The sequence below is a fragment of the Cetorhinus maximus genome, chromosome 8, assembly GCF_964194155.1.
Source record: "Cetorhinus maximus chromosome 8, sCetMax3.hap1.1, whole genome shotgun sequence".
Taxonomy (NCBI): domain Eukaryota; kingdom Metazoa; phylum Chordata; class Chondrichthyes; order Lamniformes; family Cetorhinidae; genus Cetorhinus; species Cetorhinus maximus.
This window is the reverse complement of record NC_135886.1, coordinates 111,200,245-111,223,991: the sequence shown is the minus strand read 5'-3', so window position 1 is coordinate 111,223,991 and position 23,747 is coordinate 111,200,245. Positions and strand designations below refer to the sequence as shown.

Sequence of the window (23,747 nt, the reverse complement as noted above, 5' to 3'; positions counted from 1 at the left end):
TGGAGGCCACCCGCCAATCTCTTCATTTGTACAGGCTCGGTCTGGTCAACCCCCCCACCTCCCAACCCGCCAGCTGGGCTGCCCACTCCCCAAACTCTGTAAGGCTCCTCAGTTCAGGTGAGCCCGCCCATCTCTCTCTTTCTCTTGCCCCCCCTGTTGTGCCGCAACTTTTCTTGTGCAAAGAGAGATGGGGTTGAGAGCTATTGGGTTTCATGTATCTTTCTCATGCTTCCACTCTTACAAATAACCCACTGGACAGTGTGTCATACGATTGATGCACTGCAGGTTGTCCACAAGGGTTCTGGTAAAGCATTCTCCAGAGCAGTGAGCCCATGCCGTGGAGGGCGTGGGCACTGACCACCCTGGCGACTTCCTCCCACGCAGGGTTTGTCCCATGGCTCGGCCTCCTCCTTTCATCCTCGGGGTGCAGGACGCCCCTCCTGGCCTCCACTGTATTGACCAGCACATTGAGGGGAGTGTCGCTGAATCTGGAGCCAGAGCTCCCTGGGATTGGTGGGCCACCTCCTACTTCCGTGGTGGATTTGCAACAAAGAAGTTGATGCCTGGCGCCTTTTAAATAGGGCAACCGGATATGACGGCGGGGCGCATGCCATCCAGCCTGCCCTGCCGCGCAATACATCGGGAAACCTCCGCTGCTAAATTAATGAGCCCAGCATTGCACAATTCGGCGTGAATTCCCACCGGGCTCCGCTACAGGGAACACTTAGGACTTAGGCCCGGAATGAAAAATCCCAGGCAGTGACTGACTTGCCTGCAGGGACTTGAAGCTTTGGTTTCCTGGGTGTGTGAATTAACTGTACTAACATCGGTTCATTATGACAGTTTACTCAATATTTTCTTCTTTAATTTTATAAGTAGAAGAAGAATTATCCCCTTGAGCAGCTTTACATCTGAGAGTAAATTAACATCAGGTCTGACTAGACAACCTCATCCTCTTACAATTCTCTCAGTTGAGAAAAGCACTGAGGTTAACAAGTTCTTAATGAGTTTTCTTTTGTTATCTTATTATTTACATATCAGTTCTTTATGAGCAGGAGGTCACTGTTAGATGATAAGACAGTTTTAAGGGAATTCACAAAATGAAAAGATATTGTCATGAGGTCCCACACTGCACCTTTTCCTTTACTGGGTATACCCTCCCCAAAATTCAAGCTTGTCTACATTGGAGTCTACTAATCTCACAAAGCTGTCTTGTCTCATTGACTCATTATATTAGTCTGCATTTCTGTGCTCACGTTCTTGTGTAACATCAATCAGAGGCCTGTCTGATTTTTAATGATTCCATTTTTAAAATTTTATATATCACCAAAATAATCAGATTCATGATCAGAAACAACATGCAGAGGATTGTGTTACAGATGGTGAAATAGGGAGCTATTTTTAGTCCATAGTGGATGTGTGTTGTACAAAAAATGGCAGCTTGTTAGCAAGGGATAATCATAAAAGCTGACTTAAGCAATTGTTAGCAACTTTGAATGCTTTCTTGAAGTGAATAGTATGTTAATCGACAGCAGCTTTTACTTTCAATGTGTTTTTATAACCATTACAAATGCTGTTACTTTATCTGTCAACTTGTAATGGCCTTTATCGATACTATAGTATTGATGTAACTATTTTTATTCCCCTCCCTTTTCTGCTAATTTCCTCCCCATACCTCCTCTTCTCCCAAAATTGCAACTCCTTGCTAGAGTACAATTCCATTTATCAACAATGAACCATCTGCAAAAAAATGTCCATTTTTTATGGACAGCCAGACTCTAGGAAGTGGGTACAAGGGTAGCGCTTGGCATAGGGGGCATGAGGGGGACCTTTTAAACTCACCTTTTAGAATGTCCCCTCGTGCAGACTAGGGTACATGCCTCCTCCGAGGGGCCATGAACCACAACGCTTAAAAACCTGGGCCAGGATTTTACGACCTTGCACCCCGCCGCAATCTTCTGGTCCCGCCAAAAGTCAATGGACTTTTGGCTGGCCTGCTGCATCCCCCATGGCGTGTTCCACTATGGAGGGGCTAAAAAATCCCTGCCTGGCCTGACTCCATGAAAATTGCAGAGGAGTAGGACATGCCTATTTGTGCAATGGAGCCAGCCAGGTTGGGACTGCCGGACGCGGACTTCTGACAAGAAGCAGCCCGCACTCTTTAGAGGCACTCCAGAAAATCAGACAGCCCGGGAATGGGGTTAGGAATCCCAGGATCAAGACCTGCCCTCCATTTTTAAAGGGCTCCTGAGTCATCTCGACTCAATGAAAATCCAGGTCATTAACTCTGTTTCTCTTTCCACACATGCTGCTTAACCTGCTGAGTAGAGTATTTCCAGCAATTTCATTTTATAATGCACATTCCTACCATGGATTCTGGATAGGGAAGGAAAGCATTATTCACTCATTTTAACATAAGAAATGGAGACAATTATAGTCTAGACACTTCACCAAAATCAATTAACTCAACACAGATCGGGGATCAAGCTTGAGACATTGCTACTTAACACTTTAACCAGACACTTTGGAAGCTGACCACCACTTTTTTCATTCAGTTCAACAGATTGACCCTGTAATTTTTGAAGCAGTTGGGGTCTGCACATTTTTATAGCTTCTTTACAACTTTCAGAATTTCAAAATTCAACTTTAGCATCATCTAACCTCTACTTCCTTATTTATGCTTTTGTTCCTGAATTTAAAAAATGGTTCTCTTCTGTAAAATTTTGAAAGCTTTTAAGTCTACAAAAGAAAATGTCCATCTTTAAGAAAAAATGAGTCATTTGATAAATGCATATTTTGTTCTGTTTAATACAGAGAATTAGAAACACATTGGTTTAATTTCCTCTAGTAACATATTGCTTAACCATTCACGTTTCAGCTTAACAACTACCTTAAAACAGGGAATGAAGATTTAATTCATTCAGCTGTGCATTATAAGAGAAAATTAAATCCAACAGAGAGATAATTTCTTGTCTCATATGAAGTGCTTATGCCCCTGTAAAATAAAATACATTTGCTAGTCCCAGCTGTTAGTCTTTTTTATTCAATAGTTGTATTCAAATAGTAAATCCAATCAAATTAAATATGATTGTAAATATGGCCATCCAAATGAACCACACAACACTTACTTGCTTTGAAGCATCTTGGGATCCCACTAATACTCACTGATATAGGACAATTTCTGAAGCTGTTGCTTCTATATCTCATTAATAGATAAACCATCCTTTCTGTAACATTTAATTTGTAACAATGCTGAAATACCACTACTTCTGATGTAACAGCTGTATAACTCCCTAATTAACACAGCATGTTTAGTTACAGAATAAAACTATCCCATCAAATTTTTCAAACCCAAGAAAGCACACTCTCCTGATAGTTTTCTATTTATATAGCAGCCATTTATTTTGTAAGCAAAATTTAGCTACCTATTATCGGCAGTTTTGTCACGCACACCCATACCTTAGAAACACATTTCACATTATCCTTTCAGTCTGGGCTGGACTTGACTCCAGATCCCAGAGATGAAAGACCTGTGAATAACCCATTTAGCCCAGTATCTACAGCAGAAATCATGCAAAATAGCTCTGCTGAGACTACTTCTTTATGTTAGTATACTATTGTGCAGTGTTGTATTTTCCTTGGATCATTGTTCTACATCTATTGATCTGCAAGACAACTACAAGGTTGAAATTGTTTGGCCTTCACTTCAATTTGCAAGATGTATAAACAGCAGACTGTAGTTGGAAGGCATGGAAGTAAATACTGTAGCATGCCATTAACACAATTTGTACATCAAGCCCCAAACATTCAGATCCAAATGGGTACTTTAGACAGACTCAGGGCTATCTGTGTGACAGCCTCATTGAATTACATTCAATACACTTTTCAGTTCCCTATTGTACCGCTAGCAATAGCCATTGTAACCCAAAAAATTGACAAAGGCAGCCTGTGCAGTGCATCCGGTGACAGGCATCCATTCGTGACCGGTTTCTACATTAGCATAAATAGTAAGGTTTTGGAGTGGACAACAGCTTAATCTGTTTTCATTCATCCAATCAGTTGGGAATTGATATTGACTGCTTCTAATCACTGGACAATATATTAATCAACAAAATGATTGCTGCATTTGGTCAATGAAATAAACCTCGTCACCCATCACTGAACATAAATTTCATTCAGGTGCACAGCAGTAGGGGGCAAAGGATAAACAAAGAGCATTGGTCTTGACTGCACATGTACACTCTCACAGGAAGGCAACTAGAAAGCCTAAACATTTGATTAGTTTTAAGATACATTCATTGTTTTGTATCATGACAATACAGGTATGCTATTTTCAGATCTTAGCTTTCAGAGATAAAAACTAAAATTATAGAGCATTTGTGAACACAATAGAAAGGCTAAAGTTTGGGGTATAGACCCTTCATTAGAATTGACAAAACATCTCCACCTAAAATATTTTCTTTAAAAAAAAAATCCTTTTTCTTTACAGATGTTAACAGTCCTGCTGTGTATTTCCAGCATTTTATGTTCTTATTTCATGATTTCAACGTTGGCAGTGTTTTTCTTTATCTCTTTTAGATTTTCAGTTCTGTTCACAAAATGTCAGTTTGTGCCACTGTAGTGATTAATTTTCCGTGAAAGCTGCAATCAACCATAAATGGAAAATATCCTTTTCTCCTTCACTTACCCTCACAAAACTGGCCGGAAACCAACCTTCTTCATCATCGATCTGTCCCCACCACCAATCCTTATTAGAGGCATCGAGGACTTTAATAACGTCCCCCGCTTTGAATGCCAACTCACGGTCGGCCATTGTGACGTGATCCCATACTGCCTCAGCACTGACAATGTAACCGCCACTGATCAGCTAAAAATAAACATAGAAAAGGGGAGAAAGAAAAAACACCAGAGATTAAGGTTATTATCATTACAAATGAATATGAGCCATCCCACACACAATCCCTGGTATATGATCACACTCCATTTGGCAGTTGATTGACTGGATAATTATATGATGTATGATTGGGTAAAGTTGACAAAACGTGAATAGAACCCAACAGAGGAAAATAAAATTACTGCCAAGAAAGAGACTCCTTTTGTGAAAAAGACAACCAACTCTACATGGCTGAGGCACTCAACAGAAAAATTGTTCAGTGCATTTCCTTAGAAAGGAATCCAGAATGAGGAAATCTAAACTGTGCATGCAGGGATGTAGGCCGGGATTTTCCACTCCTGCCTGGGATGGGTGTCATGACAGGCGGGAGTGGAAAATATCGCGACGGCCTAAAAATCTGTTTTACGTCGGCAGAAAACAGGGTCCTATTGTCAGCTCAGCCCTCAATGGTGGAGCGCATTTCCCTATCAGCAATGTTGGGAAAGCCTTTTGAATAAATTTAACTGTGATGAATACTCATTATAAAGCCTGCTTGACAGTATCAATCCCCCATGCTAGATCAAGAGGTCACGTCAGCTTCTAGTTTGACCGACATGTTTCACAATGGTATTTAAGCAATGTACACCTGGCGACCAGCGCTTCGTTCGTGATTTTGAGGTTTGTTTGCCTACCTCTCATCGCGCAGTGCTCGTGGCACCTCAACTCAGCACCAGGCTTCGCAGGCAGCACCACATCGTTCTCAGGGGGGTATCACAGGCAAGGTTCTACCTACTAGACCAGCAGTAAGGCTGAGCTGCTGTGGAAGGGTCCGCAGTGCAAGGCTCCATGAGGAAGGGGGAAAAAGTGGAAAAGGATGCACTCTGACACATGACACAGGGGGTTGGGGGGGGTGGGGGGGGTGCGGTGTGGGTTGGAAGCGTCCCCTGGGCCAGAATGGGGAAGTGGGGGTCATAAGCGTCTCAGAGAGGGTCATAAGCGAGCTGGGGACAGAATTGGAAGAAGGCAGAGTGACGAGGCTTAACTTTATAGTGCTGATCTTGCAAGGACTGTCCCTGTCCTAGGCAAGGGAGGTGGAGGGCATGTAAGTAAAACGTCATTCGTGCCCAGCAAGTTGTGCGTAGGGCATAGTCATTGTAACGGGCACTCAGTCGGTGGTTTTCTAGCTCAATAATGGGCCGGAGTTGGCTGCGGGGAGGGTGGGGTGGGTTCAGAAGCTCACTGTGCAATAGGGCTCAAGAAGGGGTAGGCTAATCTGCCATAGGAGCATAGGCACTTCTGCCTCAATGTATTCAGGGGGTCACACCGGGATATCCCCCACAATGAAAATAGCATAAAGCTTTGGAGTCGAAGGCTTGAGAATTCTTAGAGGAAGGGAAACCTGAACATAATTCACACCAAGATGACGGCAGGGATCATAGCACTCACATAAGGGAGGGCCCAAGGTTGTAGTGAGGCCTTAACACCATCATCTTCAACCTGAAGGGATGGCGCTGCACACAATTAACCTGAGGAATAGTTTAGCTGGTGAGGGCTCTGAGGGCCATTTGGGGGGCCGATTAAAGTGACACCCAAGTGAATTGTGTATTGCCTAAGGAGGATAGATGCACACCTGAGACATTTTAGGAGCCTTTCAATGATCATGCAGGGAATCAGGAGAGTGAAGCAATGAAGCACATTAATTTGAGATTAATGACCGGCAGTAATAGAACCCCTTTCTTTAACCCCTTGTTCTTAGAGTGCCAATTGCCCAAAGCGATAATGAGATCTGGACCATTTAGAGGACTGGGCAAATGCCAGATGTGTCTTTGAAGCAGGAGCTCACAGTCTTAGTGCTGGCAGGTTCGCATATAAGAAGTCATCCTCATCCAATAATCACAGTTCCTCAATGAACATTAGACCTCACGAGTATCACAGAGTGTAGTATGATAGTGCAGTGATCAAGGATCCCAGCACCCGGACAAACCAATCACATAACTGCCGCTCATGTCAAGGTGGGTGCAGAGGGGGGAAGGAGGGGAAGGTGTACCATCAACCATTCCTTGCACTGGCCAGAATTTCAGTGTTGAATAGGTGCCATCACTGGATCCAAGTTCTTAAACCCACAGTCACACAATAGAAATATATAGAAATTGGAGCTTTGGGGGCTCATGCTGACACATTTTTTTCTCATTGATACCACAGAGAGGGAAATGTTAGGAGATGGAGACTGGATTGTTGCTGCCTGCATTCTCACATACAGGCACAAGAGAAGGCAAAGACGATTGTGATTGCAGTGTCAGGCTCACCCGAGGGAGGATGCAAACCTTCATGAGCAAGGGGCAGCAGAGCCACCTCCGGATGCAGAGGATGAGGCAAACAGAAATGTGGTGCCGAGGCAGCTCTTGAAACTGAGGGCCCACAAACCTTGCATGTCTTATCTACAGACGAGCAAGAGACGGTGTCACTGATGCTTCCGCATGACCAGGGATCTGGTGACTCACATTTGCCACATTCTTCAGGAATTGGCGCCACGGGAACTGGGAGGGCATCCATTGCCAGCGGTTCTGAAATTCACTGCCGCACTGAACTTCTAGGTAAATGGCCCCTTCCAGCACTGCACTGGGGACCTGTGTGGGATCTCTCAAGTGACAAAGCACGAATGCATACATGAGGTGACAGACACCCATTTTGCGAAGGCCCATAATTACATGCGCTGCGCCAGAGATCAAGAGAGCCAGCAGGCCAGAGCACTGGGCATTGCTGTGATTGCCAGTTTTCCACAGGTACAGGGTGCTATTGACAGCCACGTGAGTGCAATCAAAGCTCCCTGGTGACAGGCACTCCAATACAGAAACAGGAAAGGATTCCACTCACTCGATGTTTAGCTGGTTTGTGACCATAAGAAGCAAATAATGCAGGTATGTACGAGATACCCAGGAAGCTACCATAACTCATACATCTTGAGCAGATCACAGATCTCCAACATCTTAAAGGGACCAGACAGAATTCAGATTGGCTCCTCAGTGACAAAGGGTATCCGCTAAGGACCTGGTTAATGACACCCGTGCCGTGGCCACAAAACCCTACAGAGGGAAGGTACACTAATGCTCATATTGCTACCCAAGCACTGGTGGAGCAGGGCATTGGCATCTTGAAGATGCAGTTTTGATGCCTCGACAGATCTGGCGGAGCACTCCAGTATACTCCGCAAAGGGTCTCCTGGATCATCGCTGCACATTGTACAACCTGGCACTGCAAAGGGAGGAGGACTTACCAGGTGCAGACATGGAAGATGTACACATCTCCTCCGATGAGGAGGACATTGAAAGGGATGAGGGCAACGAGTTCAAGGAAGCTGACGCTGCAGAGGAAGAGACTACAGCATGGGCCAGATGAGGCAGGCGGGCATGTAAGACCCTTGTAGGCACCAGATTCCAAGAGGAGGATAATGGGTAACAGTCTGCATCCTCTTGGACAAGTGTCCTCTCTCATGGACCCACATGAACACTAGCATTGCTAACCTTACCATTGAACCATGCACTTTAACCTGATAGTGAGCTCGCAACCATTCTGCCAGCCATAGTCCTGGTCCTTCGAAGGATGTTGAAGATGGGTAACATGTGTCCTTGTTGAGAGGAAGTCCAACCTGGCGAAGGAGTTCCGGCTCCACAGGACTCTTGTAAAGCCTCTACAGCATTATAGGCAGCAACAAATCCAGGAAGACTAGTAGAGGCAGGAGCAGCTCCACAACCCTGAGTGCACCCTTGGCAGTATGCCTTCACTCTGACAAAGCTCCTCAGAAGATCTATCTGCCAAAACAGGACAACACACTCTGTGTCACCTCGATGATTTAACTGAGAGGTCACACTTGGGCCAAGGCAGCAGGGGATGTTAAGCATGTATAACTCCATTTTGACATCACATGGTCCTTTGTGTCTCCTTCTCCTCCATCATATTGACATCTATCACTCTCAGTTAGGGATGCGGGCAGGCATTCATCCTGACCTTTCCATGGATTGAGAGAACCTTAGGATCACGAAGTTCACACAAACAGTCTTCCCTCATGGACAGCCCTGGCCCTGCTTGTTTGATAATAAAGAGCATGCATCATATTCATTACAATCTGAGTTGCATCCAATTAGTACGCTCAAAAGTGTCAAAAGCTACCAAATGCACTTCCACAGCGTGCCACGGCTCCTTTGATCGCACCACATGACCGTTTGCTTTTATTTTCAATGACCTCGGTGAGGCTATAAGTGAGAGGAGGCTACTCAAAATGTGTGGCTCAGCTCTGCATCTCTACATTGTGATCAGAGCCTTGTGAGCCATGTGGACAACTGCAAAGTTAGAAAGGCAGAAAGTTGGAGGCTTGAGGGCCAACGACATGAAGGGCCTTCAAGGGTCAGAGTTCCGGCACTTAAATGTGGAGAAGTGCTCACATTTGTCTCTGAGCTTAGCAATTGAGCACTGAGAGCTGGAGACGCACAAGGCAGACAGGATCACACATGATCTCTGAGTAAGGTCTCATAGATAGGAAATCCTGCCAGATGACAACGAGTAAATGGAGTGTAAGGATCTATGACACTTCTCCATGTTATTACACATCTCAATGGACATGAGACCTTCACCTTATAATAATGCAAATGAGACGGGTGAACACCTTAGCCTCAATTTTAAACAGGCAAGAATGAAGAATACATCAAGCAGCACATCATGTGAATGAGGTTCCTCACACAAGCAGACTCGACACTAAGGATGAGGCATCAATAATATTGGAAATAATGCGAGAGCGCACCACACACTGTGGTGATACGGAAGCTGACAACATCAACCCAAGGCATCTGATTTCGTCGTCTGTGATAAGTGATAGTAGGGGCCATTGTGTCTCACCTGATGGACAACAGAAAGCTGATCAGATTACTTAAGGATGACAAGTGACTGGGGGATAGCAGAATGGACAACAGTATAGTTGTCTGAGGGATGAGCTGGTACAGGGTCCTCATTGAGTTGGTGCCACCTATCTCACCATTGCCACATGCCAAATCCCTGTCCTCTCTGGCCAATCCAAAGACACGCTCCTCATATGGAGTGAGGGCCTTGATTTCAGCCATTCCACCCCTGGTCTGGGACCTCTCGCTCATTGTGTGCGAGCCTGTCCTGCATGAAGACAAATGGAGAGATTGTGAGCAGGACACATGCCAAGGCAGAAGATAAGGATGCCTGCTTTGTGTGTGTGGCGAGCGGAACAGTGGATGGGATGAGGATGTGATGTACACAGGAGATGAGGCCAGATGGAGATCCGAAGATGTGTGTGAGACAGTGAGTGGCGATATGCCTTCAGCTGGCAATGTGTGAGATCCCTGTGGAGTATAATCCTCCTAAGTCCTGATGGGCTTGTGAATGTGTGAGTTGAAGGTGATGAGACAGTTGACTTACCCTGCCGGAACGGATGAGATTATTCACCCTCTTCTTGCACTGGATTGCAAATGTTTCTGCACCCTGTTTGCGCTGGCCACTGAAGCCACTGCCTCCCAAGCCGGAGTGGGGGTATTGGTGGATCTCCTCCAGTCATCACTGGGATGGAGGACATCCCAGCGTGTCTCAACAGCATGCAGCAGGTAGCCCTGTGAAGCGTCACTGAACTTGGGAGCCACAATCTTTTTGCCTTTCGGGGCCATTTCTTCCGTGGACTATCCTGACCTGAAGACATTGAGAAAGCTGACTGCAGCTGCACTTTCAATATGGTGCCCGGAGGGAAAAACCGCTGGGGTCACAGCAGGGTGGGTGAATCAGTGGCTGCCCACCCACGATCCAACGTGCTTCCAGTATCTGCATCAATAACCCGCTCCCCAGGATCAGGCAATATGGTGCAAAAAGCTGCGGTTAGGTTCAGCGGAGAAAACATCACTTTTCCCACCCGCCACTGCGCTCAGAGTGTGGATGGAAAATTCCCGCCCATAATTATACTAGAGCAGAGATGGCATTACATAATATTCTATATTGAATGAGTAAATCTCAGTTTGGTTATTAATGAGGGCATTCCAGTTGGTCTCCCTGGTGGGAAAAGGGGAGAATGAAAAAGTTTACTGCTCCTGATTCTTGTCCAATGAAAGAGCATGCATGTGAACACCTGGTGAGAAGCTGCCATGTGTAAATAACCTGCCAAGTGTCAACATGAAAAATTACCACTTAAGTGAGATATTGGAGAATGACTGACTTCCCAGCAAGAAGTCAATGCCTCAGCTGAAGAGAAGGGAAGGCAAGGGAAGATGAGTTAAGTGCCATTAAAAAAAGGTGGGGTGAAGAAAAAAACCGGCCTGGAATCTTTAAATGGCTGCAGGGTATGTCTCTTCGATGAGGGACCATCTCCCTCCCGCATTTAGTTGCGGTTGCTTGCAAAACCAAGCAGTCTCTTCCCTTTGCTGACCACACAGAACTGCTGTCTCTCTGCGATGTACGTTGATTTGTAAGGAAGCCTGTAACCTGATGTCAAAAATAGCTTTCTCTAAGTTCCTCCCCATGGCAATGTGAAACACATTAACCTTGGATCTAGGTAGAAATGCTAATTAGCTATTCTGATCCCAATTCCCTTTTATCTTAAAAGCAAATGGACAGTTTGCAACATAACTATTTGCAACCCACTATCTTCAACACCTTTCTGGGCCTTCAGGAGTTTCAGAATTTACTCACTGCAAACCCAGAGACTGCTGCTATTGTCTCCTAGCATAAATACCTTGCACGTTCTTCTCAGTAAAACAATCTAAGCCTTCCTTTGATCTCTAATAATCAAACCACCCAAGGCTACTGTCAGGTAGGTGCCAGAACAAGTCACATGACCCCTTCATTTACCCTAAATTTAAAGCTACAGTCCCAAAATATAATAATCTTATAAAGCTCATAATCACAACATAACTCCTTGGTGATGCCTTGTTGTTGAATTTTATAAGTTGTATATAGCATGAGTTAATATGGTAGGCTTTATTAGAACTGTATTACAGTACGCCCACTGATTTGTCTAAACAGCTGACACTTTGCTTTAACATGCCATAATGATGATATTCATAGACAGGTACATTTCATTATATCTATACTTTATTATATGTGATATATCCAGGTACACATGACTGCTGTGGAAGAGTCATGAGTAAGAAAGATGTGGAAAGCAGCCTTGTTCCCCAGATGCCAATTTTCACATTTTCTCCTTGATCAAATGATGGTAACATTTCTGGATGGACTGGAGGGATTTAACCTGAAGGTCTTGAAAGAAGTCGCTAGTGAGATAGTTGATGCATTCATTTTAATTTTTCCAAAATTCCCTAGATTCGGGGAAGGTTCCATTAGATTAGAAAATAGCAAATATAGCTCCTTTATTCAAAAAGGGACGGGTGGGCCAGCATTTATTGCCCATTCCAGTTGCCCTCCAGAAGGTGGTAGTGAGCTGCCTTCTTGAACCGCTGCAGTCAATGTGGTGTAGGTACACCCACAGTGCTGTTAGGAATGGAGTTCCAGGACTTTGACTCAGCAACAGTGAAGGAACGGCGTTATATTTCCAAGTCTGGATGGTGAATGACTTGGAGGGGAACTTCCAGCTGGTGGTGTTCCCATCTATCTGCTGCCCAATCCCTCTAGATGGTAGTGGTGGTGGCTTTGGAAGGTGCTGTCGAAAGAGTCTTGGTGAATTCCTGCAGTGCATCCTGTAGATAGTACTCACTGCTGCTACTGTGCGTCGGTGATGCAGGGAGTGAACGTTTATGGATGGGGTGCCAATCAAGCGGGCTGCTTTGTCCTGGACGGTGACAAGCTTCTTCAGTGTTGTGGGCACTGCAATCATTCAGGCAAGTAGAGAGTATTTCATCACGCTCTTGACTTGTGCCTTGTAAATGGTGGACTGGCTTTGGGGAGTCAAAAGGTGAGTTACTCATCGCACAATTCCTAGCCCCTGACCTGCTTTTGTAGCCACAGTATTATATGGCTAGTCCAGTTCAGTTTCTGGTCAATGGTAACCCGCAGGGTGTTGATAGTGGGGATTCAATGATGGTAATGCCATTGAACATCAAGGGGCAATGGTTGGATTCTCTCTAGTTGGAGATGGTCATTGCCTGACACTTGTGTGGTGCACATGTTACTTGCCACTTGTCAGCCCAAGTCTGGATATTATCCAGGTCTTGCTGCATTTGGACATGGACTGCTTCAGTATCTGAGGAGTCACGAATGGTGCTGAACATTGTACAATCATCAGCGAACACTCCCATCTCTGACCTTATGATGGAAGGAAGGTCATTTATGAAGCAGCTGAAGATGGTTGGGTTGAGGACGCTACCCTGAGGACCTCCTGCGGTGATGTCCTGGAGCTAGGATGACTGACCTCCAACAACCACAACCATCTTCCTTTGTGCTAGGTATGACTCCAATCAGCAGAGAGTTTTCCCCCTGATTCCCATTGACTCCAGTTTCACTAGGGCACCTTGATGCCGCAGTCTGTCAAAAGCTGCCTTGATGTCAAGGGCAGTCACTCTCACCTTAGCTCGGGAGTTCAGCTCTTTTGAACCAAGGCTGTATTGAGGTCAGGAGCTGAGTGGCCCTGGCGGAACCCAAACTGGGCTTCAGTGAGCAGGTTATTACTAAGCAAGTGCCACTTGATAGCACTGTTAATGACCCCTTCCATTAATTTACTGATGATTGAGAGTAGACGGATGGGGCGGTAATTGGTCGGGTTGGATTTGACCTTCTTTTTATGTACAGGACATACCAGGGCAATTTTCTACATGGCTGGGTAGATGCCAGAGTTGTAGTTGTACTGGAACAGCTTGGCTAGGGGCGTGGCAGGGAAGTACAGGCCAGTTAGCCTAACATCTGTCATAAGGAAAATGTTAGAAGCTATTAAAGATGTTATAGCAGGGCACTTAGAAAAATTCAAGGCAATCAGTTAGAGTCAACATGGTTTTGTAAAAGGGAAATCATGTTTAACCCATTTGTTGGAGTTCTTTGAGGGGGTCACATATGCTGTGGATAAAGGGGAGCCGATATGTACTGTACTTAGATTTCCAGAAGGCATTTGATAAATTGCCACATCAAAGGTTATTGTAGAAAACAAAAGTTCATGGTGTATGGGGTAACATATTGGCATGGATAGAAGATTGGCTAGCTAACAAGAAGCAGAGACTTGGCATAAATGGGTCTTTTTCTGGTTGGCAGGATGTGATGAGTGATGAGAGATCAGTGCTGGGGCCTCAACGTTTTAAAATTTATATAAATGACTTGGACAAAGGGACCAAAGGAATGGTTGCTAAAATTGCTGACAGTGCAAAGATAGGTAGGAAAGTAAATTATTAAAAGGATGCAAGGAAGCTACAAAGTATCACAGGTAGGTTGAGTGAGTGGGAAAAGATGTGGCAAATGGAGTACAATGTGGGCAAATGTAAAATCGTTCATTTTGGCAGGAAGAATAAAAAAGCTTATTATCTAAATGGTGAGAAATTGCAGAACTCTGAGATTCAGAGGGATCTGGGTGTCCTAGTGCATGAATCGCAAAAGGTTAGTATGCAGATGCAGCAGATAATTAGGAAAGCCAATAGGATGTTATCACTTATTGTGAGAAGAATTGATTACAAAAGTAGGGAGGTTTTGCTTCAGTTGTACAGGGCATTGGTGAGACCACATCTGGAAATTTGTGTACAGTATTGGTCTCCTTATTTAAAGAAAGATGTAAATGTGTTAGAAGCAGTTCAGAGAAGGTGTACTAGACTAATACCAGGAATGTTTGGGTTGTCTTATGAGGAAAGGCTAAACAGGTTAGGCTTGTATCCATTAGAATTTAGAAGAGTAAGAGGTGACTTAATTGAAACCTTTAATATGCTGAGGGGTCTTGACAGGGTGGAAGTACAGAGGTTGTTTCCTCTTGTGGGTGAATCTAGAACTAGGGGTCACTGTTTAAAAATAAGGAGTCGCTCATTTGAAACAGCTGAGGAGAAACGTTTTCTCTCTGAGGGTTGTGAGTCTTTGAAACTCTCTTCCTCAAAAAGTGGTGAAAGCAGAGTCTTTGAATATTTTTAAAGCAGAGCTAGATAGATTCTTGATTAACAAGGTGGTGAAAGGTTATTGGGGGTAGGCAGAAATGTAGGGTTGAAGTTACATTCAGATCAGCCATGATCTTATTGAATGGCATTGCAGGCTCGAGGGGCCAAGTGGCCTACTCATGCTCCTAATTCGTATGTAACATGATAAATTTTCTTATAAAAAGGCATCACGTTTGCTGCCCGGGGAATAAGCATCGGCATGCCTGATCCTGTGTTGATTAATAGAGCGAATGCCCCTGCAATTAATGAATTCAGTACGTGTGTGCAATGTTGGTGCAATCAATAATGCCCTGTATTTTGAGGACTTGTGCAATTTTAAAAACTGTGGATAATAGTTGGTCACAAAGGAATTGATGGAATTGCTTAGTTTGGTAAATAATGCATCATACCTGCTTGCATATTTCTGCACTGATGACTATTGATGTCCCCTGTAGCTGCCTAGAATGAAATTAAAGCATAAAAAGCCCGGGCTGAAGTGGCCATAACAGCAGTAACAGTGTGACCCCTTCAGCAGGCTGTACAATTCTATTACCACCTAATGAACCCCAGCTCATGACAGGGATGTCCAATGTTTTGAAGTTGCAAGCCAGACACATGTGTCAAGTGTGACTATGGAATAATGTAAGCAGCATATATAAACAGGCGATTTTTCTTAGGCGCAAATAAGCTTAATCCACATACAGGCAAAAGCAAATGCTCCATATAGAAAAAGAAAACACTGAGCCTTGCCCATCCGCCACTTTCCCTGCATCACCACCTCCTTTGCCCGTACCCTCACCTCCCCCTTCCAAAGGTCAGTTTATTTTCTCTCCTGCTTTCATTCTTTCACTGTTTTTGTGCCTTTCTATCTCTCTAACCTTCCTCTTCTATTCCCACTTTCTCTCACTTCCAGCCCTTCTCTCTCTCCCTCTGTCTAGCCTGGTTCTTTCTTTGCTTTTCTCTCAATTTCTCTCTCATTCTTTCACGTTGCAAAACATCATTCAGAAGATTCCACTACCCATACATAACACCACTTCAAAAGATGTTTGTGCAATGAACCTGCTTGCATATGTGAAAGAGATTTGACTGCGGCAAGAGGGAATGAGAGGCTATACTTCGGCTCTTTAAAATTACTGGACTTGGAGATTGAAAAAATGCCTCTGTCAGCTCAAAATCCACCACTGCAGCCTTAATTCAGCCAAAGAACATTTCATGAGTATTGTAGACACTGAATTCAGCGACACCAACAAATGCAAAGAAGGAGGGAACTAGAAGGTTTAAAGAAGCTCCAGGCCAATTAGGCCTAAGGATTTCTTAGGTATCACAGGCCTCTGAAAACTCCATATAAATTCACTTTTGCCCCTATACAATTGGGAGGATAATCTCAGCTGGTCACAATTCTTCTCTGGTGTAATCTGACATGTCTGACTTCACTTGCTTCCTCCTCCTGTTCCAAACAATATAAACGTAAATAGTGATTTCCGTGGGAATACCCACTTCCTCAATTTAATAGCTATAATAGCTTGGTAGCAAAAAATTGAGGGGCTGAAACAAACCCTCTCCATAGGTGAGCCCCCCGCAAAAATCGACATTAAAAAAAGCAAAAAACAACAGCTTATATTTGGTTAAAACCTTTAACGTGATGAAATAGCCTAAGGCGCTTCACAGGTTATAAAACAAAATATGACACCGAGCCACATAAAGAGATACTAGAACAAATGACCAAAAGCTTGAACAAAGGGTTAGATTTTAAGGAGCGCCTTAAAGGAGGGAAATGCAGTACAGAGACAGAAAGGTGTAGGAGGGAATTCGAGAGCTTGGGACCTAAGCAACTGAAGGCACGGCCATCAATGATGGAGCAAGATAATTGGAAATGCACAAGAAACCAGAGTTAGAGGAGTGTAGCTAGCTCAGCGGGTTGTGGGGTTGGAGGGGATTGTAGAGATAGGGAGAGGGGAGGCCATGGAGTGACTTTAAAACAAGGATGAGAATATTAAAATCAAGACATTGCTTGACCGGGAGCCAATATATTTCAGGGGAATTAGCAGAATGGGACTTGCTGTGAAGCAGAGTTTTGGATGCCTCTTAAATTTACATAGGGTAGAATGTGAGACCGGCCAGGAGTGGGTTGGGTTGAGTTTAGAAGTAACAAGTGCATGAATGAAGGTTTCCTCAGCAGATGAGCTGAGACAAGGGCAAAGTTAGGTGTTGTTATGGAGGTTGAAATAGGCAGTCTTATTTATGCAGGAATATGAGGTTGGAAGCTCATCTCAGGATCAAATGTGATACCAAGGTTGCAAACAGCTGGCTTAATCTCAGGCTATTGCCAGGGTGAGGAATGGAGTTAGTAACTAGGGAACGGAGTTTGGAATGGGGACCAAAAACATGGCTTCAGTCTTTCCAATATTCAATTGAAGGAAATTTCTGCTCATCCAGTTGAATAAGCAGTCTGAGAATTTAGCAACAGTGGAGGAATTGAGAGAAGTGATGATTGTTATCAGTGTATATGCGAATACCATTGTGCTTTTGGATGAAGTCACCAAGGGGCAGCACAACATGTAGATGAGGAATAGGAGGGGGCCAAGCATAATTTTTTTATTCACTCATGGGATGTGGGTGTTACTGGCTAGGCCAGCATTTATTGCCTATCCCTAAATTACCCTTTTGTCAGAGGGCATTTAAGATTCAACCACATTGCTGTGGAGTCACGTGTAAGGATGGCAGATTTCCTTCCCTAAAGGATATCAATAAACCAGATGGGTTTTTACAACAATCAGCAATGTTTTTAGACTTTTAATTCCAGATTTTTACTGAATTCAAATCTCACCATCTGCCATGATAAGATTCGAACCCTGGTCCCCAAAGCATTACCCTTGAATACCAGTCTAGTGAAAATACCACTATGCCACAGCCTTGGGGAACACCAGAAGTAACAATGTAGGAGCAGGAAGAGAAGCCAGCGCAAGCAATTCTCTGCCTATGTTAGATAGATAGGAATGGAACCAGGTGAGAACAGCCCCATCTATCTGGAGGACAGTGGAGAATTGTTGGAGGCAGATAGTGTGGTCAGCCATGTCAAAGGCTGCAGATAGGTTGAGAAGGATGAGGAGGGAACGTTTATCTTAGTCACAGTCACATAGGATGTCATTTCTGACTTTGATACGAGCCATTTTGGTACTGTGGCAGGGGCAAAACCTGATTTGAGTTATTCAAACATGCAGTTCTGGGAAAGATGGGAACAGATTTGGGAGGCAATACGTTGAAGAACTTTAGAGAGGAAAGGTAGGTGGGTTATGGGACAATAGTTTGCAAGGACAGATGGGTCAAGGGTTTGTTTTTTGAGGAGAGGGTTGATGCCAGCAGATTCAAAGTAGAGAGGCACAACACCTAAACACTAACCTGTCTCCTTCTAAACTTGCCCCAGTCCATTCTCTTAGGTCCAACTCTGACTTTGTTATCAAACCTGCTGACGAGGGTGGTGCTGTTGTTGTCTGGTGCACTGACCTCTACCTCGCAGAGGCTGAGCAGCAACTCTCAGACACTTCCTCCTACCTCCCCCTGGACCATGACCCCACCACTGAACATCAAGCCATTGTTTCCAGGACTGTCACTGACCTCATCACCTCTGGAGATCTTCCCTTCACAGCTTCCAACCTCATAGTCTCCCAACCCTGGACAGCCCACTTCTACCTCCTCCCCAAAATCCACAAACAGGACTATTCCAGTAGACTGATTGTGTCAGCCTGTTCCTGCCCCACGGAACTCATTTCTTCCTATCTTGACTTCCCATTCTCTCTCCCCATGTCCAATCTCTTCCCACCTACATCAGTGAATCCTCTGATGCCCCACGTCATATCAACAATTTCCAGTTCCCTGGCCTCAACCACCTCCTCTTCTCCATGGACATCCAATCCCTCTACACCTCCATCCCCCACCAGGATGGTCTAAGGCCTCTCCACTTCTTCCTTGAAGAGAGGCCCAAACAATCCCTATCCACCACCACTCTCCTCTGTCTGGCTGAACTTGTTCTCTCACTGAACAATTTCTCCTTAAACTCGTCTCGCTTCCTCCAAATAAAATGTGTGGCTATGGGTACCAGTCATATCTGTCTCTTTATGGGGTATGTGGAAGATTCCTTGTTACCGTCCTACTCAGGCCCCCTCCCACAACTCTTCTTTCGATACATTGATGACTGTTTCGGGGCCGCTTCATGCTCTCGACTGGACCTGGAAAGATTTATCAATTTTGCTTCCAATTTCCACCCCTCTATCACTTTCACATGGTCCATCTCCGACACTTCCTTTCCCTTCCTTGACCTCTCTGCCTCCATTTCTGGTGATAGACTGTTCACCAATATTCATTACAAGCCCACCAACTCCCACAGCTACCTTGACTACAGCTCCTCACACCCTGCTTCCTCTAAGGACTCCATTCCATTCTCTCAGTTCCTTCGCCTCCGTCGCATCTGTTCCAATGATGCCCATTTTCCAAAACGGTGCTTTTGACATGTCTTCCTTCTTCCTTAACCGAGGTTTCCACCCCCACCCCCCTGCAATGTGGTTGACAGGGCCCTCAGCCGTGTCCGACCCATCTCCCGCACCTCTGACCTCACACCTTCTCCTCCCTTCCAGAACCATGATCCTCATCTTCCAACTAGGCACTTTACAGCCTTCTGGCCTTAACATTGTCCTCACTTTTCACCCCACCAGCCTCCCCATTCAAAGGATCATCCTCCGCCAACTCCAGAATGATGCCACCACCAAACACATCTTCCCTTCATCCCCACTGTCAGCATTCCATTGGGACCGTTCCCTCCAGGACACCCTGGTTCACTCCTCCATCACCCCCAACACCTCATCCCCTTCCCACGCAATCGCAGAAGGTACAACAACTGCCCCTTTACCTCCTCCCTCCTCACCGACTAAGGGCCCAAACACTCCTTTCAGGTGAAGCAGCACTTCACTTGCACCTCCTTCAATATGGTCTACTGCATTCGCTGCTCCCAATGTGGTCTCCTCTACATTGGAGAGATCAAACGCAGACTTGGTGACCACTTTGCGGAACGCCTCCAGCATGACCCAGACCTTCTGGTCACTTGCCATTCCAACACACCATCCTGCTCTCATGCCCACATATCCACCTTTGGCCTGGTGCAATGTTCCAGTGAAGCCCAATGCAAACTGGAGGAATAGCACCTCATCTTCCGACTAGGCACTTTACAGCCTTCCGGAATTAACATTGGGCAGGATTTTCCAGTTGGCGAGTGGGGGCGAGGCCCACTCGCTGATGCATAAAATGATGCGAGATGACGTTGGATGGAACTCCTGACGTCACCCCGCGTCATTTCCATTTTCAGATTGGCGGTGGCGCAGCCGAGTCAGCTGCGCACCCGCCGACCTGTCAACGGCCTATTGAGGCCATTGAAAAACTAATTAAGGTCTTTAATGGACCTGCCCGTCCAACCTTAAGGTTGGCGGGCAGGCCGGGAGCCCTGGCGGGCTTCGGAAAAAGCATGAAACCTCATCCACGGGCGGGATGAAGTTTCATGAGGGTATTTAAATTTTTATTAAAGGTTTCAATAAAAGCTATGGACATGTCCCAACTCATGTGACAGTGTCACATGAGGGGACATGTCAGGGAAATCTTTTAAACCTCTTTATTTAACGTTTTAAATCGGAGATGATCTCCCTGAGGCAGCACTTAGCCTCAGGGAGATCTGTGCACTCTTTCGCACGTGCGAAAGAGCACATTCCCGGCTGAGGGAGTCACCCTCCGCCCACACAGGGAGCGCATAGCGCTCCCTGGCGGACAGGCCCGCCCACTTAAAATAGGATCAAAATGGGATCGATAAAGGATCAAAGGCGCGCCTGCCCACGCCCGCTCCTGCACTTCTCCCCCTAACGGGGGGAAAATTTTTCCCACTGAGTTCAACAACTTCAGACCATGAACTCTCTCCTCCATCCCCACCCCCTTTTTTTAATCCTCTTTTAATCTACATCATTTTTACTTTTTATCCACTTATTTTTATTTTTATTTGTATTCATTCATCCATGGTTGTATCCTCTTTAGTATCTCCCCTTCTATCCCATTTTCAATCCTGGGTGATCATCAATTTACTGGGAATAGGAGGGAACAGTAGGTGGGTCTCATGGACAGCATGAGTTGAGAGAGGGCATGAGGGGAGATAGGGGAGAAATTGGGGAAAGGATGAGGGCAGCAGGGAACATTAAAGGAAGTTTGGCCAGGTAGGCTAGTGGAAGGGAGTGACATGGCAGAAACAGCTGATTGGATTGTCTCAATCCTAATCATGTCCATGAGCTCCTCACACTTATTGTTGGAGGTGAGGGTGCAAGGAACAAGGGAGAGGGACTTAAGAAGATGGTTTGCAGTAGAGAAGAAGGTGATGATGAAAAAAGATTTTCAAAAAGTGTTACAATTGCACGCTTATCCTTTAAATACCTTTGTCTTCAAATGCCTAGCTTAAATTTTGCTGGAATTTTCTCCATGACAGTTTTGTCACCTGAAGTACATCAGGACTGTATTTTAGGCCTGCCGAGGTAATGATGCTTTGAATTCTGGTTTGATGTCCAGTGAGGTACTTCCAACCAATTAGAATGGAATGGCAATCCCCCGTCGCATCTAGTTGGTCATTGTGATCGGAAGTTCTAAGTCAGGCTCATCATGTGCCCGCATAAATGGGTCTTTATTACTGGAAAAACTCATAGCACAAGCTGTAAACACAGTGACAGAAATGCGGTGTCTTGTACCATTAGAGCAGAGGAAGACAAGGTACAATCTCCACATGATTTTCCTTCCACTTTCAAGAAGGGAAAGACTGAATGAGTCATATATATGTGTGTTTTTTGAATGTTGCGCACCTGTTAGCAACTCCTTTAATAAATGTTTTCTCACACCTAGACTGCATTTCTTATAGGGACAGCCAAATGTTCCTTCACATTCGCTGGGTTGAATATTCATAGAGTCAGGGAGACTTGATGGGGGGGTCAACATGGTGGGCGGGACCTAGATCTGGAAGTCCTGCTCCCTTTCGCGGCATTTCTGATATTGAAAGATGTGTGAAAGCACACATACGGCATTTATGAATCAGCCAGGCCATTTAAAGAGATAGGAGAGAACAGGAAGTTGTGATTTTTACTGTCAAAAGGCACAGAAATTGCTGTGTGTGTTCCATGGCTTTCTAGTGGAGATGTGAACAGCTCTGAAGGGTCTGAGGTAAAGAATTCTAAGCATTATACAGACCTGTCTGAGGTATCAGATTTAAAGCTGAATCTGCCTCTGAGGTAAAGGCTGCTGTATGACCTCAGGGAAGTGGGATAGGGTGGGTTAGAAAAGAGCAAAGGTACATCCGTGTGGACTCCTCTTCATTATTCCTTGCCTCAATGCTGCACTTCTGCAGGGGTAGCCATGGTCTCTGGAGCATGTACCACAGATGAGGGCACAGGTGGAGGGGCCAGGGAAGCTGTGGAAGATGAGTGTGCAGAAATGCTCACAGCTGACTCACAATCCTTTGCAATCTCCTCAGCCCTGCATTGCCTTTCTGGAGGGTTGGATGGAGTGGGCTGCTGGGGCGCAGCACTCATCAATCCCAGCATCTGCTGTGTGACCAGTGAGGACACCCTCTTATGGGTACACAGATCCTCATGTATTCCATGGAGGTCAGCGCTCACACTCTGGACAGACTGCTCCAACCTACTGAGTGAGCCTTTTTCCCTTTGCAGGAATTCTCGCTGCTCTTGCAACCACTGGGAGTGATGTTGCTTGGGATTCTCCATGAGATTCACCATTCTCTCATAGTTAAAGTTCACACAGTCGATCCCCCGAGACAAGTTTGAGCTCATCACTGTGATGGACTCCTCCACTCGCATTGTATGAGCACACATTACCTCAGGGAACTCCTCCAGGTGTCCATACATCTGTTGCTGCTGGTCCAAGTACTGTGCCCCATAAGGTGACACCTGAGGCTCTACCTCTATGCCAGCTGGAGCATCACCATTACTGCCCTCCCTCCTCTGAGGTGGGCTATGCACAGATGTCTCTGACTCAGACACCTCCTCCTGCATTCTGGTGCTGTGACCTTCACCACTTGCAACTGACTCTAAACGCTCACTATTTCCCTACGCAGTGCTCGTATCTATGTTGGTGAACTGTGGGCTGGTCAGATGGGATGGTGCTTCCTCAGACATCTCTTCATCCCCCTCCTGATGCCCGATGGAAGTTCTGGCTCTAAGGGCTGGGTGTGCAGTGGTGGGATCAGTGTGAGACACAACAGGAGGTAATTAGTGTAACTCTTTGCTCAGTGTGAGTGCACATGGAGTTACAGGTCATTATCAAAAACTATATGAGCAGGAGCTTTGGCCCAGAATGTTCCCTTTATGCTGTTTGATGAGCCAACCGCCCATTACGTTTGTTCTACCTCTGCCCTGCTGAATAACAATCATTACCAAACGTGCAGCCATGATTGAAGGTTGTTTTAACGCCACTTTTGGCACCTGCAATGGGCTATTCGCCATCTCCTACACTGGCCTGGGAAGGCTCACACACTCTCTGCATGACCCTCTCCTCCATTGGATGAATTACCCCGAGGTCCGCATGCCCACCCACTGTCCGGGCTATCGCCTTAGCATTTTGAACTGCAAGTGAACAATGAAGACAAACTGGGGGACTTTGAATCTTGCATCCATGTATGTGCGTGAAATATGTGGCCAGGTGTCAAAGTGGGCATTCAGATGCCATCTCATTTATGCTTACAAGACAAACAAGAATGTCTATTCGATCATCCTTATTGATGGTGACGTACG

General features: G+C 45.3%; 1 protein-coding gene across 6 annotated transcripts in view; it reads right to left on the bottom strand.

Annotated features, from left to right (window-relative positions):
* Positions 1 to 23,747, bottom strand: part of arhgef9a (Cdc42 guanine nucleotide exchange factor (GEF) 9a) — a 404,937-nt gene that overhangs the window by 177,078 nt on the left and 204,112 nt on the right. For all 6 annotated transcript variants that reach the window (XM_078547438.1, XM_078547441.1, XM_078547439.1 and 3 more), the window contains one exon: positions 4,688 to 4,867. In XM_078547438.1, the coding sequence (XP_078403564.1) occupies positions 4,688 to 4,867 (180 nt within the window). The remainder of the gene's footprint in view (positions 1 to 4,687; positions 4,868 to 23,747) is intronic.